Here is a 16582-nt window from a genome sequence, read left to right as displayed (position 1 = left end):
TAAAAATCTCATCCTCTCCCCCTCACTCACTGAGCCACCCACTTGCTGGATAACACTCTTTCCCTGCTCACCTACATGCATTACTGCCATTTCAATGGCTCAGGGAGCAGTGGCAATGATAGCTCCCATTCCTCCTTTCCCTGCTGCTTGTGTAGCAGGAAAAGTCCTGTGTTGTCCAATTAATAGTAAATCATACTCACAAACGAGGTCTGAGGCAAGGTCAGGAAAACAGCTTCTTTATTTAACGTGCATAAGCGCTCTATACACGGGCTTCAGACCCGAGGGTCTGAGCAATGATCACAGTTACCTGCCATCCCTTATAGGGGGCCTCCACCCACGCACTACCTTAAAACACTCATGTTCTCCTTCTTGTGGGAAGGAGCCTTCGTCATATTTTCACCACAATTCAAGTTGTTTTTCAACCTTCTGGGTTCTTCTTGGGACCCTTCTTAGGGCTTCTGTAAATCCTAGTTCCTCTTTCTCTAGAAACATTCTACCCACACGCCCACGATTTCTTGCTCCATCTCCTGCACCTGTCCTGCTTCTTCTTAGGCTCTGTTCTACCGTTTTCAGCTTGTGGTTTTAACAAGGTCAATGACCTGGCATAGTTCCCTTTTGCAAGCTAACACTCCTTTGTTTCAAGCTGCTATAGAAGATTATTTCTCAAAGCACTGTTATTTAATTCTAGCATCGCCAAGCCATACATATTGATTAGGTATTGGTATTGATTCTGGCCTGATGCCACACTTGCAGTACTTCCAGTTCACACAGTGGCAAGGGAGGCAGCAGCATTTCCTCTTCCTCAGCTCAACTCCTTCTTCCTTATTTGCTAGGTGTGCTGCCACTGCCTCAGCCCCAGTTCTCCCACTTAGGAGATCTGTTAAACTCATAAGAGGATTCTTCCCGTCCCTCCTTACCTGGACACCCACTCGCTGGCTCCTGATGTTCCTTGTATACACAACTGCCACCTCTGCAGCTCAAATAGGGCAGCAGTTCCCATTCCTCCTTCCATGCCCACCCATCTGCCCACTGGCTCTTCCTCCCTTTCTCTCCTCCTCTTGCCTGCAATCTTTGTCTGACAAGCAGTTGCTCCCACTTTTCTTCCAGCTGGCATGCATGGCCATTCCCCCCTCCCAAATTTCAAGGCTTTATTGAAGCTTCAAAAATACACTGCTCAGTCAAAATAAACATTTGAACGTCATCGGCATTTGCAAAAGAAAAAAAAAAAGCACAATGTTGTTATGATTGAAATATAGTTGGAGATATTCATTCTGGTTGAAAAATAGTACTCTCATACCGAGCAGTTAATAAATCACATGAACAGCGTCGATACAGGTCAAATATTCATCATGTCATACCAAACATTCTAAAAAGGAAAACCAGGTAGTTTCAAAGCAAGAGTTAGGGTTAGCAGAGTTGGAGTTGAGGATAGAGTCAAATAGTTTGTCAAGAATGCAGAATTCCTGCAATATGAGAAACCAATCTGATGTTGTTAAAGGTTTGGATGTTTTCCAAGAGGAAGCTATAAGGAGTCTGGCTGCTGCACAGATATATTCTAGGAGGTGTATTTTAGAAAGTTTGTGTGGAAGCATTGACCACATGTTTAAAAGAAAAAATTCTGGCTCAAGAAGGATTTGGATGTGCAGAATTTGAACGTTTGAATAAGAGACCAAAATTGATAAACTTGGGGACAAGCCCACCAGCAGTGGAGGTAGGTTCCTGGAATATTGCATCATTTTGAGCATGAGAGAAGGGGAAAATATGCATATGGAAAGACTTTGGATGGAGGGGGTTAGATACCATCTAGCGACAGTTTTTAAAAATTGGGTTCTCAGTTTTATATTGGAAGATTTTTTTAAAAAAATTGAGTTCCAAAGACTTTGCCAATGGTGAAGGGAAACTGTCTTTCTTAGGTCCTTGGACCAGAGTTTTGTATAGCTTGGCATAGCGGTGTCAGGTGCTTGTAAAATAATTTTATAGAGAATCAAGATTAAATTTCTGCTTGCTACATTAGATTTTTTAAAAAGAGTTTCGAAAGGTGTCAGTGGGCGAGATAATCTATTTCTAAAAGTAGGGGATGAGAACAGATGATTTAGCTGGAGATATTGGAACCATTGAAGTTTGAACTTGCCTTTGCCTTCCAAAGTTATTTTATCATGAAGTTTGCCATTTTTTGAGATGTCTGTAAGACGAAATAAGTTATAGTCATGCCGTGTGTTAAAGTTTGAATTGTTATGTGCTGGTAAAAACCAATTCTGGTCTATCAATGAGGCTAGAGGAGATATGCCAGGTGCAATTTTTTCTGGTGCCTATCCCAGATTTTCAAAATGCTAAGTAGAAATGGATTAGATGAATGGAGTTTGGTCTAAGTTCGGGAGAGTTCCATATAATGTTTCTAAGAAGTAGTTTAGCAAAAGTCCCTTCTATGATTGACCAATCGGGGTGTGAGTTGTGGTTCAGTAAGTTTACTGGAGAAACGAAATATGTGGCATTGTGATAGAACACTAGATCAGGGAAGCCATAGCCTCCGTCTTGAGGAAGTTTACATAGTGTAAAATAGCTTATTCTAGGATGTTTATTGTCCCAAAAGAATTGTAAAAGCATTTTTTGACATTGAAGAAGTGTTTGCCTGGGAATCTTGAGTGGCAAAGATCTAAAGAGGAAGATAAATTTGGGATGGATGAAGGATCTTGCATGGTCTATTTTTTCTCACCATGAAAAATGTAATTTTTTTTCCAGGATTTCAGTTTGTTTTGAACTGACTCTTGTATTGGTGTTAAGTTGACTGAGCATAGGTCACTAAGCTGAAGAGGAATTAAAAGACCTAAATACTTCCATGTCTTTGTGATCCATTTGTAGTTGTATTGAGCACTGAGGTCAGATTTTGTTATACTGTGAAGAAATATGGGGTATAATTCTGTCTTTTTGTTATTTAGGTGAAGTCCAGATAAAGTTGTCTGTTAGTGGGTTAGCATGTTGTAGTGATTGTGTAGGTTTAGTTAGGTAGAGAACTACATCATCTGCGAATAAGGATAGTTTAAAAGTGTTTGAGGAGGAGGCGGCGACGCGGAAGATGGCGGACGCTTGAAGCAGCGGCTCCCGGCTCACAGTCCCTTCCCACTTCTCCCGCTCCCGTTCCCAACTATTTCTTTCACCTGGCATGGGCAAACAAACTGCAGGGAACACCAAGGCAGCCAAGAAAACTCCCGCGAAAGCCGCACCGACGCAGCAGGTACTAAACTTTCTTCCAACGAGCCCCGGGCCCTTACCTCTCTCTGAAATGGCGTCCAGCCCTTTCCCCCGGCCCCGCTCAGGAAGAGGGCTCTTTATTAACGACCCAAACATTTCAAGTGGCGATTTCACGCTTGGAGGACTCAATAGGGGTCACAATAGGGGAGAAGATCAGCAAAGCTATTACCCCCTTGCAATTAGAACTTAAAAAAATTAATGAAACGCTTTCAGCAGTCACTCAAACTGCAGACTCAGCGCTGGAAATGGCTACGGTGGCCCACGAGGCTGTACAAGCCCTGCAAAGCTCAGACCTATGGCTCCATGAGAAGGTGCTTTACCTGGATAACAGATTAAGGGCTGCTAACCTGAAATTTAGAGGCCTGCCAGAACAGGCGGAAGAGAACCAGGAGGTAAAAATCTTCATTGCCTCATGGCTTGCTTCAGCCCTCCACCTCCAAGATGGAGTCGCCCCTCTCATTGATTCTGCCTACCGTCTGGGGGCATTACAGCCCAAGTCAAAAGACTTTTCAAGAGACATACTTGCCACGGTTCCAGACTCCAGGACCAGAACCCTGATTTTACAGAGAGCCCGATCTGAAGAGGGTCTACTCTACAAGGGCAAAAAGATCCTGGTTCTAGCTGATCTTTCACCAGAAACCCTGCAGCATAGGAAAGAAATGAAGCCGATTCTAAATTCACTATTTGAACACAAAATACGCTTCCGCTGGGCTTCTCCTATCCAGATACTGGTTGTTCACCAGGGCCTTCGGCTAACAGCTTCTGATTTCACCTCCGGCTGTGATCTCCTTAAACAACTAAACATTGGCCGTTTTCCCACTCACGTTTTACTGGCGCCACGACCATCCTGACGCCGGCGAATCTGCCTGGATTTCGCAACAGAAGCGCCGGCGCTCCCAGAAGCGCCGGCGCTTTCCGTCGCTAAGCCAGCGCAAACGTTTTCCTGCATCTTTGCGATTTCCGTTTGCGCTGGCTTAGCGACGGAAGTAGCCGGCGCTTCTGGGAGCGCCGGAGCTTCTGATGCGAAATCCAGGCAGATTCGCCGGCGTCAGGATGGTCGTGGCGCCAGTAAAACGTGAGTGGGAAAACGGCCATTGACTCTCCTTCATCTCCTGACTCAAGTGGGGCTACTTCATCTCGTTCAACCAACCCACCGTTTTCTTTCAAGCCAAGAAGACGACGCTGACTTCTTCACGGACGTTCAGTTCACCTCCTGTTACTTCCATCTCCTGCTACTGAACAGTTGTATTTGCACTACCCATGCCATCTTGTTCTGGTTTAAGGGAGCGGGGTTTTTCTTTCCTCTTATTATGTCACATTGTTAAGGGAACAGCCGGGATGTTCCTTCTTTTTGCTCCCTCCATATTAGATTGTATATTTCTTATATACTGAGTAAAGTTGCATTGTTTCCTGGTTGGAAACAATGAACAGTTTAGTAAGATTTATGTTGTTAATATTGTTGATTTGTTTTTTCAAGGGGAAAAGGTACCTTTTACTGGTGTCTATTTATGGCCCTTTTCAGACGGTGCTTTTTGACCAGCACTGGTACATTCTGGTATACTCTGGCCATGACCCTCGAACTCAGTGGATCCCTTTAGCGGTGTTTGGGTTTTTGGAAATTTTTACATTTATACTGAAAAGTGGTTTGTGTTTGTTCAATTTGGTTCAGACAAATATGGTTGTTGTTGTGAACCTAGACTTTTGCAGTCAGGTCACCAATCCGGGTACTCCCACCCCAATGTTCTCTCTTTGTTTATTCTGTGTTGCGAGAACAAGGGAAATCTGGTCATTGTTACCTGTTTCTTCTACTTCTTCTCATCATTGTTATACAGAGCCCCAGTTCGGGTTCTACAGGCGTTATATGGATCTTAACAATGTTTTTTTTAACTTTAATGTATCTAAATTATGTCTGACTTAAAGTTAATTTCTCTCAACTGCAGAGGCCTTAACAACATTATTAAAGCCAAGCGGCTTTCTTCTGCTTTGACCAAACTACAACCTGATCTTCTTTTCCTACAAGAAACCCACATTAAGTCGGCAAGCTCCACCATACTTCGATCCAAGTGGTTCCATACACAGTATGTAGCTCCTGGTTCTTCTAAATCACGCGGAGTCGCCATCCTATTTTCAAAAAATACCCGGTTTGTTTTGTCGGCTCAAGAAGTCGATCCCCAAGGACGTTATATCTTTATAAAAGGTACACTTAATGACTCTCCTTTCACTCTGGTTTCTTTATATGCTCCCAATTCCTCACAGATTACCTTTATAAAAGACATGCTTTCTAAACTTGCCCTTTTCCAAGAAGGGGCAGTCATTATAGGGGGGGACTTCAACCAAATCATAGACCCCAAGTGGGACAGATCATTTAAGCCACATTCTCCCCCAACTTCTTTCCCAGCACCTATGCAATCTGTCCTTCATAATTTTAACCTATGTGACGTTTGGAGATTGCATAACCCGGGGGTTAAGGACTACACCTACTTTTCGGCATTACACAATACCTTTACAAGGATTGATTATTTTCTTATTTCTCCCTCCTTATTGAACCAAGTTTCTCACACCAATATTGGCCTCAGGACACTTTCCGACCACGCTTGGTTGGAGTGCAAACTGCATGTTGGTTCTCAGGACAGGCCTTCATTTAATTGGACATTAAATAAATCACTCCTTCTGAACCAAGAATTTTGTACACAATTAGAGCAAGAGATCAATCTTTATTTCAAAAACAATCTGGATTGTGGGGTTTCCAAAGAAATTGTGTGGGACGCAATGAAAGCTGTTCTGCGAGGCAAGTGTATCTCCCTGCATTCGGCCTACAAAAAAAGAAAATCAGAACTGAAACAACTTATTTTAGACAATATTAAACACTTGGAACAAAAACACAAGCAAACCTGCTCTAATAAAGTTTACCAAAAACTTGTTCTCGAAAGACAGAAACTAGACTTATTGGAAACATCTAATATTCGAAAAAATCTACTATTCGTGAAACAAAAATACTGGTATAACCACCCCCCGTTCGTTGAAGCTACTTTCATGGAAACTCAGGAAAGAGCTAGGTGAGAGACAGATTAAATGTCTTAGAGACAACTCTGGCAAAATACACTCATCAAACAAAAAAAAAATCTTGGACACCTTCCATCAGTTTTTCCAACAGCTATATACCTCGTCCAATCCTCCTTCTCACCTAATAGACCACTTTTTTCAAAACCAGAAGATCCTTACCCAACTCTCCCACGAACACCAAGCCTTTTTAGATTCTCCGATTTCTTCTCTTGAAGTCGTTGACGCCATTAAGGCCTCCAAAATCAATAAAACCCCAGGTAGAGATGGACTACCTTCAGAATTTTATAAAAAATTCAATCTTTCCCTGGTACCTCACCTTACCACTGTTTGCAATCTTGTTCTGGACTCTGGCTGTATGCCTCCCTCCTGGTCCCAGGCGAAAATAGTTATGATTCCCAAAAAAGACAAAGACCCATTAAATGTTAAATCTTACCGCCCCATTTCTTTACTAAATAATGATTATAAAATATTTACTTCCATTTTGACTGCTAGATTGAACACAATTATAGGGCTCTATATGCACACTAACCAATCAGGATTTATTCCGAATCGCGATATCACAGACAATACTAGACAAACAATTAACTTAATTCAATATTGCACTTTTCAGCCATACGACTCCTGCATTCTTGCCTTAGATATAGAGAAGGACTTCGATAGTGTAGAACCTCTCTTCCTTAAAAAAGTCTTACATCATATGGGTTTCGGACCTAGGTTCAGAACGGTTATAGATTCTTTGTATTCCTGTCCATCCACGTTTATACAAATTAATGGTCAACAGTCCCCTTCACTTATCCTAGAAAGAGGCACTCGTCAAGGGTGCCCCCTATCACCACTGCTATTCGCTATTGTCATTGAGCCCTTTGCAAATTTGATACGGCTTTCTTCAGAGATTTCTGGTATCTCTGTCCAAAATTCTACTTTTAAAATAAGTTTATTTGCCGACGATATAGTCTTATATGTTACAAATCCACTACAGTCTATTAAAGCCGTTTCCTCTCTCCTGTCTGATTACAGTAAACTTTCAGGTCTTACAGTTAACCACTCGAAATCAATTCTCTACCCGATTAAAATTTCCAATACTTCTAAAAAAGACATAGTTGCAAACTACCCCTTTCATTGGGTCTCTGATTCCTGGTCCTATTTGGGGCTGAAAATCCCCTTAAATATAGCTGGCCTATTAAAAACTAACTACACGGCCACGGCTTCTGAGATTACTACCACGCTAAAGCAATGGGATAAGTTGCAACTATCCTGGATGGAAAGAATCCATGTAATTAAATCCTTCATTTTCCCCAAGTTTTTATATCTTTTTCGGGCTCTTCCTATTGAGATCTCTCAACCTATCTTAAAATCCTGGCAACAAATACTGACCTCCTTTATTTGGAAATATAAAAAGCCTAGAATCAAAGTTTATGTCGATCAAGACAAAAAGGTGGCCTAGCAGTTCCCGACATTGCAAAGTATTATAAAGCTACTATTTTATCCCAGATGACCAAAATACTGTACCAACATCCCCCGCCGCCGTGGACGCCCATAGAGGAAGCTCACTTTACCCCACTGAAATACTACGAACTACTATGGCTTAAGAAAAATGAACGACCACCGTGGCAATTCATGAACCCATTCCTCAGGGCGCTCTTGTCAGTATGGGATTCGGAGCGTCTTTTTCTGGCCCCAGGACTCTCTACTATCTCATCTTTTATAGGACAAAAATATTTCCTCCCTGCCCAACTACCCTTTTCTTTCAAGGTCTGGAGAGACTCCTCAAAAGTTTTTTTCTTTAATCTTCTTTCATCTTCTAAACAACTTCTACCTAAAAATGACCTAGACCAAGTTTTGACTAAGCCAGCACCTTGGTTTGAATACTTTCAAATCAGGCACTTCCTTCAGGACCCTAAAGTGATCTCTTCATTTTCTCGCCCTTCATCTGACTACGAACATCTGGTTCTTCATTTTCACGAAGAGAGAACGCCTAAAAGTCTCATTTCACGGCTGTATCGAATCCTATTGTCTAAACTCGAAGCAACCTTACCCTCTTACACCACTCAATGGCATAAAGACTGTGGCATCATCCTTTCCCCCGACCAATGGGACTCTATATGGGCTAGTGATGCCCTACAATCTATTATTATAAATATATCTCAACAAAACTTTAAATTGATTGCACGTTGGTACCTTACTCCTAACCAGTTCTCCCATATGACCCAGTTAGGCTCTTCAGACTGCTGGAGAAACTGTGGGCTCAAAGCCTCTTATTTTCACTGCTGGTGGGACTGCCCCAAAATCAGACCATTCTGGACCTCAATTTGTGCCCATCTCTCCTCCCTAACTGGGGTCTTGATCCCAGATGACCCAACAAGGATACTTCTCAATCATTGGTCTGATACCCGTCTCTCATCTTCTAAAAAATCCTTGATAGTTAAACTCCTGACAGCTGCTAAAACCACGATCGCGCAGTCCTGGAAAAACTCATTGAATTTGACACTTGACAACTGGCTACTTAAAGTCTGGGAACACATTGTAATGGATAAAATTCAGGCAGCCATAGACCACAAAGACCCATACCAAGCCTACGCTAAATATCTGGCAACTTGGCTTCCCATTCTAGAAAAGCTTGACACCAACCCATTTTATGCTAACTCTTATTCTAAAAATAAAATGTATAAGGATTTCCTTTTGCTATATATTTTTTTTAACAAGTTAATTTCAAGTTATTTAAAGTGTATTATATCTTTCTTTTTCCTTTCCCTGATCTTATTTTATTTTTAAATACTGTGTTATAATAACTATAATTATTATTACCTTCAGTTTGTATTTTGTTTATTTTGTTTTTAAATGTTGTTTTTGCTCTGTATTCTGTCTATTAAGCTTACGATGTTATTTCTGTTAACCTTCACGGTAAACTTCTTGCGTTATGGATTGTAAGCTACTTTTATGCCTCAATAAAATGTTTAAATGTAAAAAAAAAAGTGTTTGAGATGTTAACTCCCACGATATTTGGATGACAGCGAATCATTAAAGCAAGAGGTTTGATGGCAATATTGAAAAGGAGGAGAGAGGGGGCAACCCTGGCAAGTGCCTCTAGTAGGGGAAAAGTAGTCAGAAAATGCATCATTAATTTTGAGTTTAACCTTTGGAGACTTGTAGATTGACATAATTGCTGTTAGGAATTTTTCGCCAAAGTCCATTTTTTGTAGAAGTTTAAACAGGTATCTGAATTCAATGGAATCAAATACCTTTTCCAAGTCTAATGAGAGTAAGACAGATTCTATTTTGTGTGTGAGACAGTAGTGAATAATATTTAAAGTTTTGCAAATGTTATTTGTAATGTTTCTTGTGGGGATGAATCCAGCCTGGTCACTGTGGATATATTGGGATATGAAGGAATTCAATCAATGGGTAAAGATGGAGGAAAAGATTTTGAAGTCCTGATTGAGGAGGCTGATCAGTCTATAATCTTTTACATCTGCAAGATCGTGACCAGGTTTTGGAAGAACAACCGTTGTTGATTCAGACCATGACGTAGGGAGAGTACCTGTGGATAAGACGTCATTGCAAGCTCTCATTAGATATATAGAAAAGATTATGGGGGAAGGCCTTATAGAATTCACTTGGGAGACCATCAGTCTCTGGGACTTTGCCATTTTTTTAAATGTTTAATAGCACTTTCTATTTCTTGTTCAGTAATGGGCACGTTGAGTAATTTTTTGTGATCCAAACTCAATTGTGGAAGATTTTTAATTAAATTTAGGATTTAATTAATTGAAACATGTTGATTTGTACAATGAGTTATAATAGTTAAAACTGATTTAAAATTTCTGTTGTGTTTGTGTATTTATTGCCATTGAATTAGTTGAATAGGTTTGGAGGGAGTCTTTTGGTTAAGAATTCAAGCTAAATTTCGGATAGAGTAGGGGTTCCTTATTAAATGCTTAAATTTAGTCTTATAAGATTTTTTTTGATAGCAGCTAATTCAAGTGCCTCTAGGGCTTTTCGTTGGATATTAAGTTTCTGTAGTGTTTTGGGGCAGCAAGTTTGTGGAGAGTTTCAAGGCAATGAATTTTGGACAGGATTTGTGATTTTAATTCATTCTTTTGTTTATTATAAAAGGATGCAATTGATATGATTTGACCTCTTATAACTGGTTTCATTGCATCCCAGAGCATAGCATTTGAAATTTCGTTATTGTCATTGTCATGGAAGTAATGCTGTAAGGCTGCTTCTATCTCAGTTTTAATCAGTTCATAAGAAAAGAGAGCAGGATTTAGAGTCCAATGCTTTGGATGTTTGATTAAATCAGGCCATAGAATTTTTGCTTGGACCCAGGCATGATCTGAGTAAATTTTAGACCCTATTTCAGATGACAGAGTCTTAGTTAAAAATATAGGAGAGCCTAAAAGGTTATCTATTCTCGTGTGTACTTGGAAGCATGCTGAAAAATATGAATAATCTCTGACAGATGGATTACAAGATCTCCAAATGTCAAAAAGTTTAAATTTGTTTAGAATATCCAATGCTTTGGATGTTTGATTAAAGCAGGCCATAGAATTTTTGCTTGGACCCAGGCATGGTCTGATTTGATGTTGGATGTGATATAGGTGTTAGTGTTGTGATGAATGGCTAGTTTGCCTTTTGGAAGCCACTTGTATTCGATGTTTGCAGCGATCAATGTAGTGGTGTTGGGCTTGAGGGAACGACGCAGTTGAAGAAGTTCAGTTGGTAAATCTGGGAATGCTAGAATTGTTGCTGAGTTAAAAGGCAGACTTTTTCTGGATCTAGCCTCCTGCAGAATAGTGTTGTGTATGCTGTGATCAGCGAACTCCGCCGTAATGTCTCTGGGGCCCCTCCTTGTTGGTAGCTGGGTTGGACTGATTCGGTATGCCTTAAGGATTAATGGAGTAGTGCCCTCTTCGAATTGCATGACTGAGGCTAGCCATGAAGACACAAATGAAATGAGGCTGGTGTTTCCTTCTGTGGATTCATCAAACCCACAAAATTTTATAGATCTCTTGTGGAGCCTTTGTTTCACTAGCAGGATTTCTTTGGTAACCCATTCCTCATGTTTTTGAAAGGACTGAATGTTTTCCTGGTTAGTAATGCTATTTTGAGAGCAGTATCTGCTGTTTCGGTCACTTTTTGCAAGAATGACTGGATGGTATTTAATTGTTCAGACAGTGGTTTTAGTAGTTGATGAATTTGGGCAATTTCATTGAGTATGTCTGCTTTAAAAGATGTAAGAATGTCAGACATACCTTTTTCCGGTTGTGAAGTCTGAGTAAATTCCATGTCCTCGGCCTCAGTGGCCATGTTTGTAGAAGGGCCAATGACTATGCAGTTTTCTTTGAAGTGTTGTCTGCTGAGAGATAGGGCCATATGGCTGATTTTATGGTGAGTCTAGACGGACTTTTGGTCCTAATTTTTTGCTCATGATTTAAGGAGAACAAGTTCATTAGTAGGTGATTTTTTTGGTGGTAAGGTCCAGGGATACTGGAGCTCAGCTATTCTGCATCCATCATCTTGGTAGCCAACCATGCATGGCCAGTCCTTCATCTGCTGCCTCTGTTACAAGGAAGGTAGATGAGGCAAGCCAACAGAGGCAAATTCTTTGTGCAAGCATGGACAATATTACTGTGTCTGGGTGGAATTTAACCCCTTCCCCATCGTTCTTTGAAAGTTTCAGATTTTTCTGCAAACCTGGGAGATCCCCTGAGTTTTCTTTTTTCATGGCCCAAATCCAATGATTAGACTATTGAAAGATGGGATCATGCTGACTGCTGGCTATATTGATTGAATCTGATTGCTAGAATTTATATATGAAGGTGTCTGGAATTTTTGAAACCATGTTGTCATTCTACACATGCCTTATATGTTCTGTGAGAGAATACTAAGGCATAGAACTACAAGTTGTACACAAAAGCATGAAATAGTGTCCCAGTTAATTTTTTCCCATAAGCACAGAGAAATAAGGGTAAAGAATGTTTTCCGCTCTGTTACAACACAATGAGACTATATTGAATATTTTCACTCCTTGTTGTCTTACAGGCTTCAAGAACTCTACTATGAAATTGTTGCCACTTTGACTACCCTGCTGAAAGAGTCAGAGGCAACATCTTGGCGATCTCTGCAATCTCTTCGATCAAAAACCCAGCAACCAGAATAAATAAAAGTATTGTTAAAATAGTCTCCTCTCCATTTTGTCCCTCTCACTCTTAATAGTAAAGCCAGAGGTTAATGACAAAACTCCATGGATATCAGTAAATCTAGGATTCTTTTGAGTTTGTTCATATCTTGGGAAATCTAAACATAATTTGACTAGTTTGCTAATGTATCTGTGTATATTGTATCTTGTAAATTGATCTCAAGGCCATGTGGTAACTGTTAAGCAGTAAACTCTTATGAGTTCCGAAGTCAATCTGTGTGAGCATCAAGGTGTTTCTCTTCTTGTTTATTAGTAAGAGCATGGACCCTGTAATCATGTGGAATTCCACCCCCTGGTGCTGTCGATGGGAGCATGTAACATGCTTGCATCTTGGACATTACATGTACAGTAAGGTTACATATGAACAGTTGCTTTGCATGCTTGATTGTGGGTTGCTGGGCATGTGGCAATGACTGAATCTTTTAAAGTAGTCCTGTGTTTGCTTTAGTACATTTCCACTGATGAATAATTCCCATGGTGATGTGATGCACATCAGGACAAAAAAAATCCCAACTTAAATATAAGCTAATGGGGTCTCGCTGGGACTGGGAGGAGAAAAGATCTTGGAGTTGTAGTGGATAGCTCAATGAAAGTCTCAACCCAGTGTGCTGTGGCAGTGAAAAGGGCAAACTCTTTGTTAGGGATTATTAGGAAAGGGACTGAAAATAAAAATGGTTGATATTATAATATCCTTATATAGATCTATGGAGTGGCCTCATTAGAAATACTGTGTATAGTTCTGGTCCCCGTATCTTAAAAAAGACACTGCATTATATCCTTGTTCCTTTGCAATCTTGTTTGTTTTTTTGTATTGGAAAACTCCAATAAAATGTTAATTACCAGCAGAAAGACACTGCAGAGCTGGAATAAGTACAGAGGAGGGCAACCATAGCGATTAGGCAGTTGGAGCACCTTTTTTCTGCCTTTATCAAAATACTAAAACTCAAGGACATCCAATGGAGCTGACAGGCAGTAGAACGGTGGCTCAGTGGTAGAGCATCTGCTTGGGAAGCAGAAGGTCCCAGGTTCAATCCCCGGCATCTCCAACTAAAAGGGTCCAGGCAGATAGGTGTGAAAAACCTCAGCTTGAGACCCTGGAGAGCCGCTGTCAGTCTGAGAAGACAATACTGACTTTGATGGACCAGGGGTCTGATTCAGTATAAGGCAGCTTCATATGTTCATATGTTCATTCAGGGTGGACAAAAAGAAATGTTGCTTTACACAGATCCAGGTGGGTATTTGTTTGGTCTGAAGCAGGAGAACAATGTTAGAATCCAAAGGCCCCTTTAAGACCAACAAAGTTTTATTCAGGGTGTGAGCTGTCATGTGCATGCATTGTTTGTCTGAGTGCCATTGAACTCTAACTTTGCTGTACACAGACAGTGATTCAAATGTGGAATTCACTGCCAGATGTAGTGATGGCCACGGGAATAAACAACTTTAAAAGGGAATGAGATAGATTTCTGGAGGATAGGTCTATCAATGGCTACTAGCCATGGTGTCTGAGGGGAACCTCCACATTCAGAGGCACTAAACCTCTGAATCCCAGAGCCAGGAGGCAACTTCGAGGAAGGCCTTGGCTTCTATCCCCTGTCTGTCTGTCTCTCTTATACAATAGCATCAGTCTTGGGTTTTCAGTCTTCTCCCATCTCTGATGTCATCCATAAGGATCTTTCTGCTCAGTCTTGAAAGTGTCAATAAAGATTTCATGCTTCTGTAATAATAGCTTATCACTCTGTAAGATCCTATGTCTTCCAGGATATACTGAACACTTTTAGATTTGTTTATAAAATGGTATTCTGGAGTGTGTTTATTGGAGATTGGTAGAAACTTCTGTATTAATGCATTGTACATGCTAGTGTCTACACTGTATCTATTTCAAGTGAATTTTTCATCCAAAAAGTAAAAATATATTCAGTAGTCCCATGGATTTGTCCAAAGAGAGAGTGCTTGAGAAGATGTTATGCAACTTCCCAGCTCTCACAGAGGGCAGTGTTAAAGCTGGGAGAAACTCAGCCGAAACACATGCTTCTGTTCAATCAATAGTTTATTACGATCTGAGATTAGACACCAAACTAATCAAATGACACAGACATTACTAGATGTCAGAATATACTGAATATAAAAACATACTTGTGGGGGAGTGGCTTTGACCCATTTCTGGGTTGGAAGCTATTGCCGAACTCTTACTTAGCCTGCTTAATAAATAAATAAATATTATTATCCCCTATAACATCAAAATTTAAAGTTTAAAAGATGGCTCCGAAGGGGGGAAAGAAAGGCAAAAACAATGAAGAAAAAATTGCAGCGTTTAACATACCTTTTTCTGGCCCCAGACATACCATCCACCTCCTCCACAACACTGGGGAGGGGTGAGTCAACGGCTGAAGAGACTCCTCTCACTGCAAATTTTTTAAAGCAGGCACTAACCAAACAGGCAAGAACTGAGAAATGATATAATAGAAATGCTACAACCTGTGACCCAACGCCTGGATGAATTAGAAGAGCTTCATAAACAGACATGCCAAAAAGCAGAGACAGCTTTTCAGAAAGTTACTGAGCTCGAGAAAAAAATATTTGAGACAACTTCAGGTCCTTGGGCGAGGCAATGTATTATTACTTTGGACTATCGAAGCCGTGAGTTGTGCCTAAAGTTCAGAGGGTTCACATCAAACTCCAAGGCTGGAACAGAGCTGACTATATTTATGGCAAACTGGCTTGCAGCTACGCTGGGTCTTGAAGCTCGAATTGCACCCCTCCTGCAGCGAGCTTATCGCATTGGCAAGGTATGTGAGGAATCCACTTCATTATCATATACCAGAGATATATTGGCAGAATTCAAGGATTTTCGAACACAACACAGGATTCTTGCTGAGGCCAGAGAGAGGGGCGGTTTGGACTATCAGGGGTTAAAGATCCAGGTGTATCCCCTCATCTCCCTCCTGAGTTCTTAAAGATCAGAAGAGATCTTAAAGGCACGACAGCTAAACCGCGGGATTTAGGAATGAAATATTGTTGGCTCCAAACGGGCAAACTGTGTGCAACAAGGGTCAACGTATTATACTGCCCATGATTCTACCTCTGGTGAATTATTGCTGACTGCTTTAAATCTGCCCGCATCGAGAGCAAACAAGAGGAAGGAGCACTCTCCTCTTACTCCAGTTAAAGCAAGTCGTGTATGCACTTCTGATGATCATGGAGATTTTGAGGAGAGTGTTGACTCCTTTTAATAAATGAGGTTTTGGGTACAATTTTTAATGGAAGCATAACTCTCTGATATTAGAGAGTGGTGGGACTGTTGTAAGTGTCTGGGCATGTTCCCCCAAGATATAATCAGCCCATGGAAGGTGGAGTTTTGTTCTCCTCCAGTCCTTAATTTTTAAGGTCTCCCAGGGCTGGGCTATATTATATTATTATTTGTAGAATAACTTAGCTCAAACTTGATTTGAAATATATAATGTAAAGCTAATATAATGAACTAAGATTAACTAGTGAATTTTATAAATCTTATTATTTAATCTTTGAGAGAAGAATGAAGATGAAAAAAACATGAAGATATAATGTTTATGTGATATTAAGTTTGTATAGTATAAAAGATTTTGTTGGAGTTGTTAATTTTTAAATATTCCTTTAATAAAATAAGAAAATGCAAAAAACAAACCAAAACCAAAACATACTTGCCAAGATAAAATTTGTTCTGGTCATGGGGGGGCTTGACAAAAGATATACATATACATGCATTTACTAAAATAAAATCTGTTAAAACAAGAGCATATTCTTCTGCCCGACTGAATATGCCCAAGCACAATATTTCACTACCTTTATAGTAATTTCATTACAGCAATCAGTCAGAAGCAGTGAGACATAAAATTGATTGAATCCACCTGGATAATAATATAATATAATAGATTTTATTTATATCCCGCCCTCCCCGCCTAGGCGGCTCAGGGCGGCTAACAACAATTCAACATTAACATAAATAGGTAAAACATTGAATTTAACAATTAAAATTAAACATATAAAAACCAGTTAATTAAATTAAAATACATAGTTTAAGTTACATTATAT

At 40.2% G+C, this 16582-nt stretch overlaps 1 protein-coding gene across 1 annotated transcript in view; it reads left to right on the top strand.

The window, feature by feature from the left end:
* CATSPER3 (cation channel sperm associated 3) overlaps nucleotides 1–12970 on the top strand; it is an 80280-nt gene extending 67310 nt beyond the window's left edge. Inside the window, exon 8 of the mRNA XM_060238329.1 lies at nucleotides 12358–12970. Coding sequence (XP_060094312.1) covers nucleotides 12358–12475 — 118 coding nt within the window. The 3' untranslated portion in view covers nucleotides 12476–12970. The remainder of the gene's footprint in view (nucleotides 1–12357) is intronic.
* Nucleotides 12971–16582: the final 3612 nt, after the last annotated feature.

Source organism: Heteronotia binoei, chromosome 5 (assembly GCF_032191835.1).
Source record: "Heteronotia binoei isolate CCM8104 ecotype False Entrance Well chromosome 5, APGP_CSIRO_Hbin_v1, whole genome shotgun sequence".
Lineage (NCBI taxonomy): Eukaryota > Metazoa > Chordata > Lepidosauria > Squamata > Gekkonidae > Heteronotia > Heteronotia binoei.
This window is presented reverse-complemented; position numbering and strand designations above follow the sequence as displayed.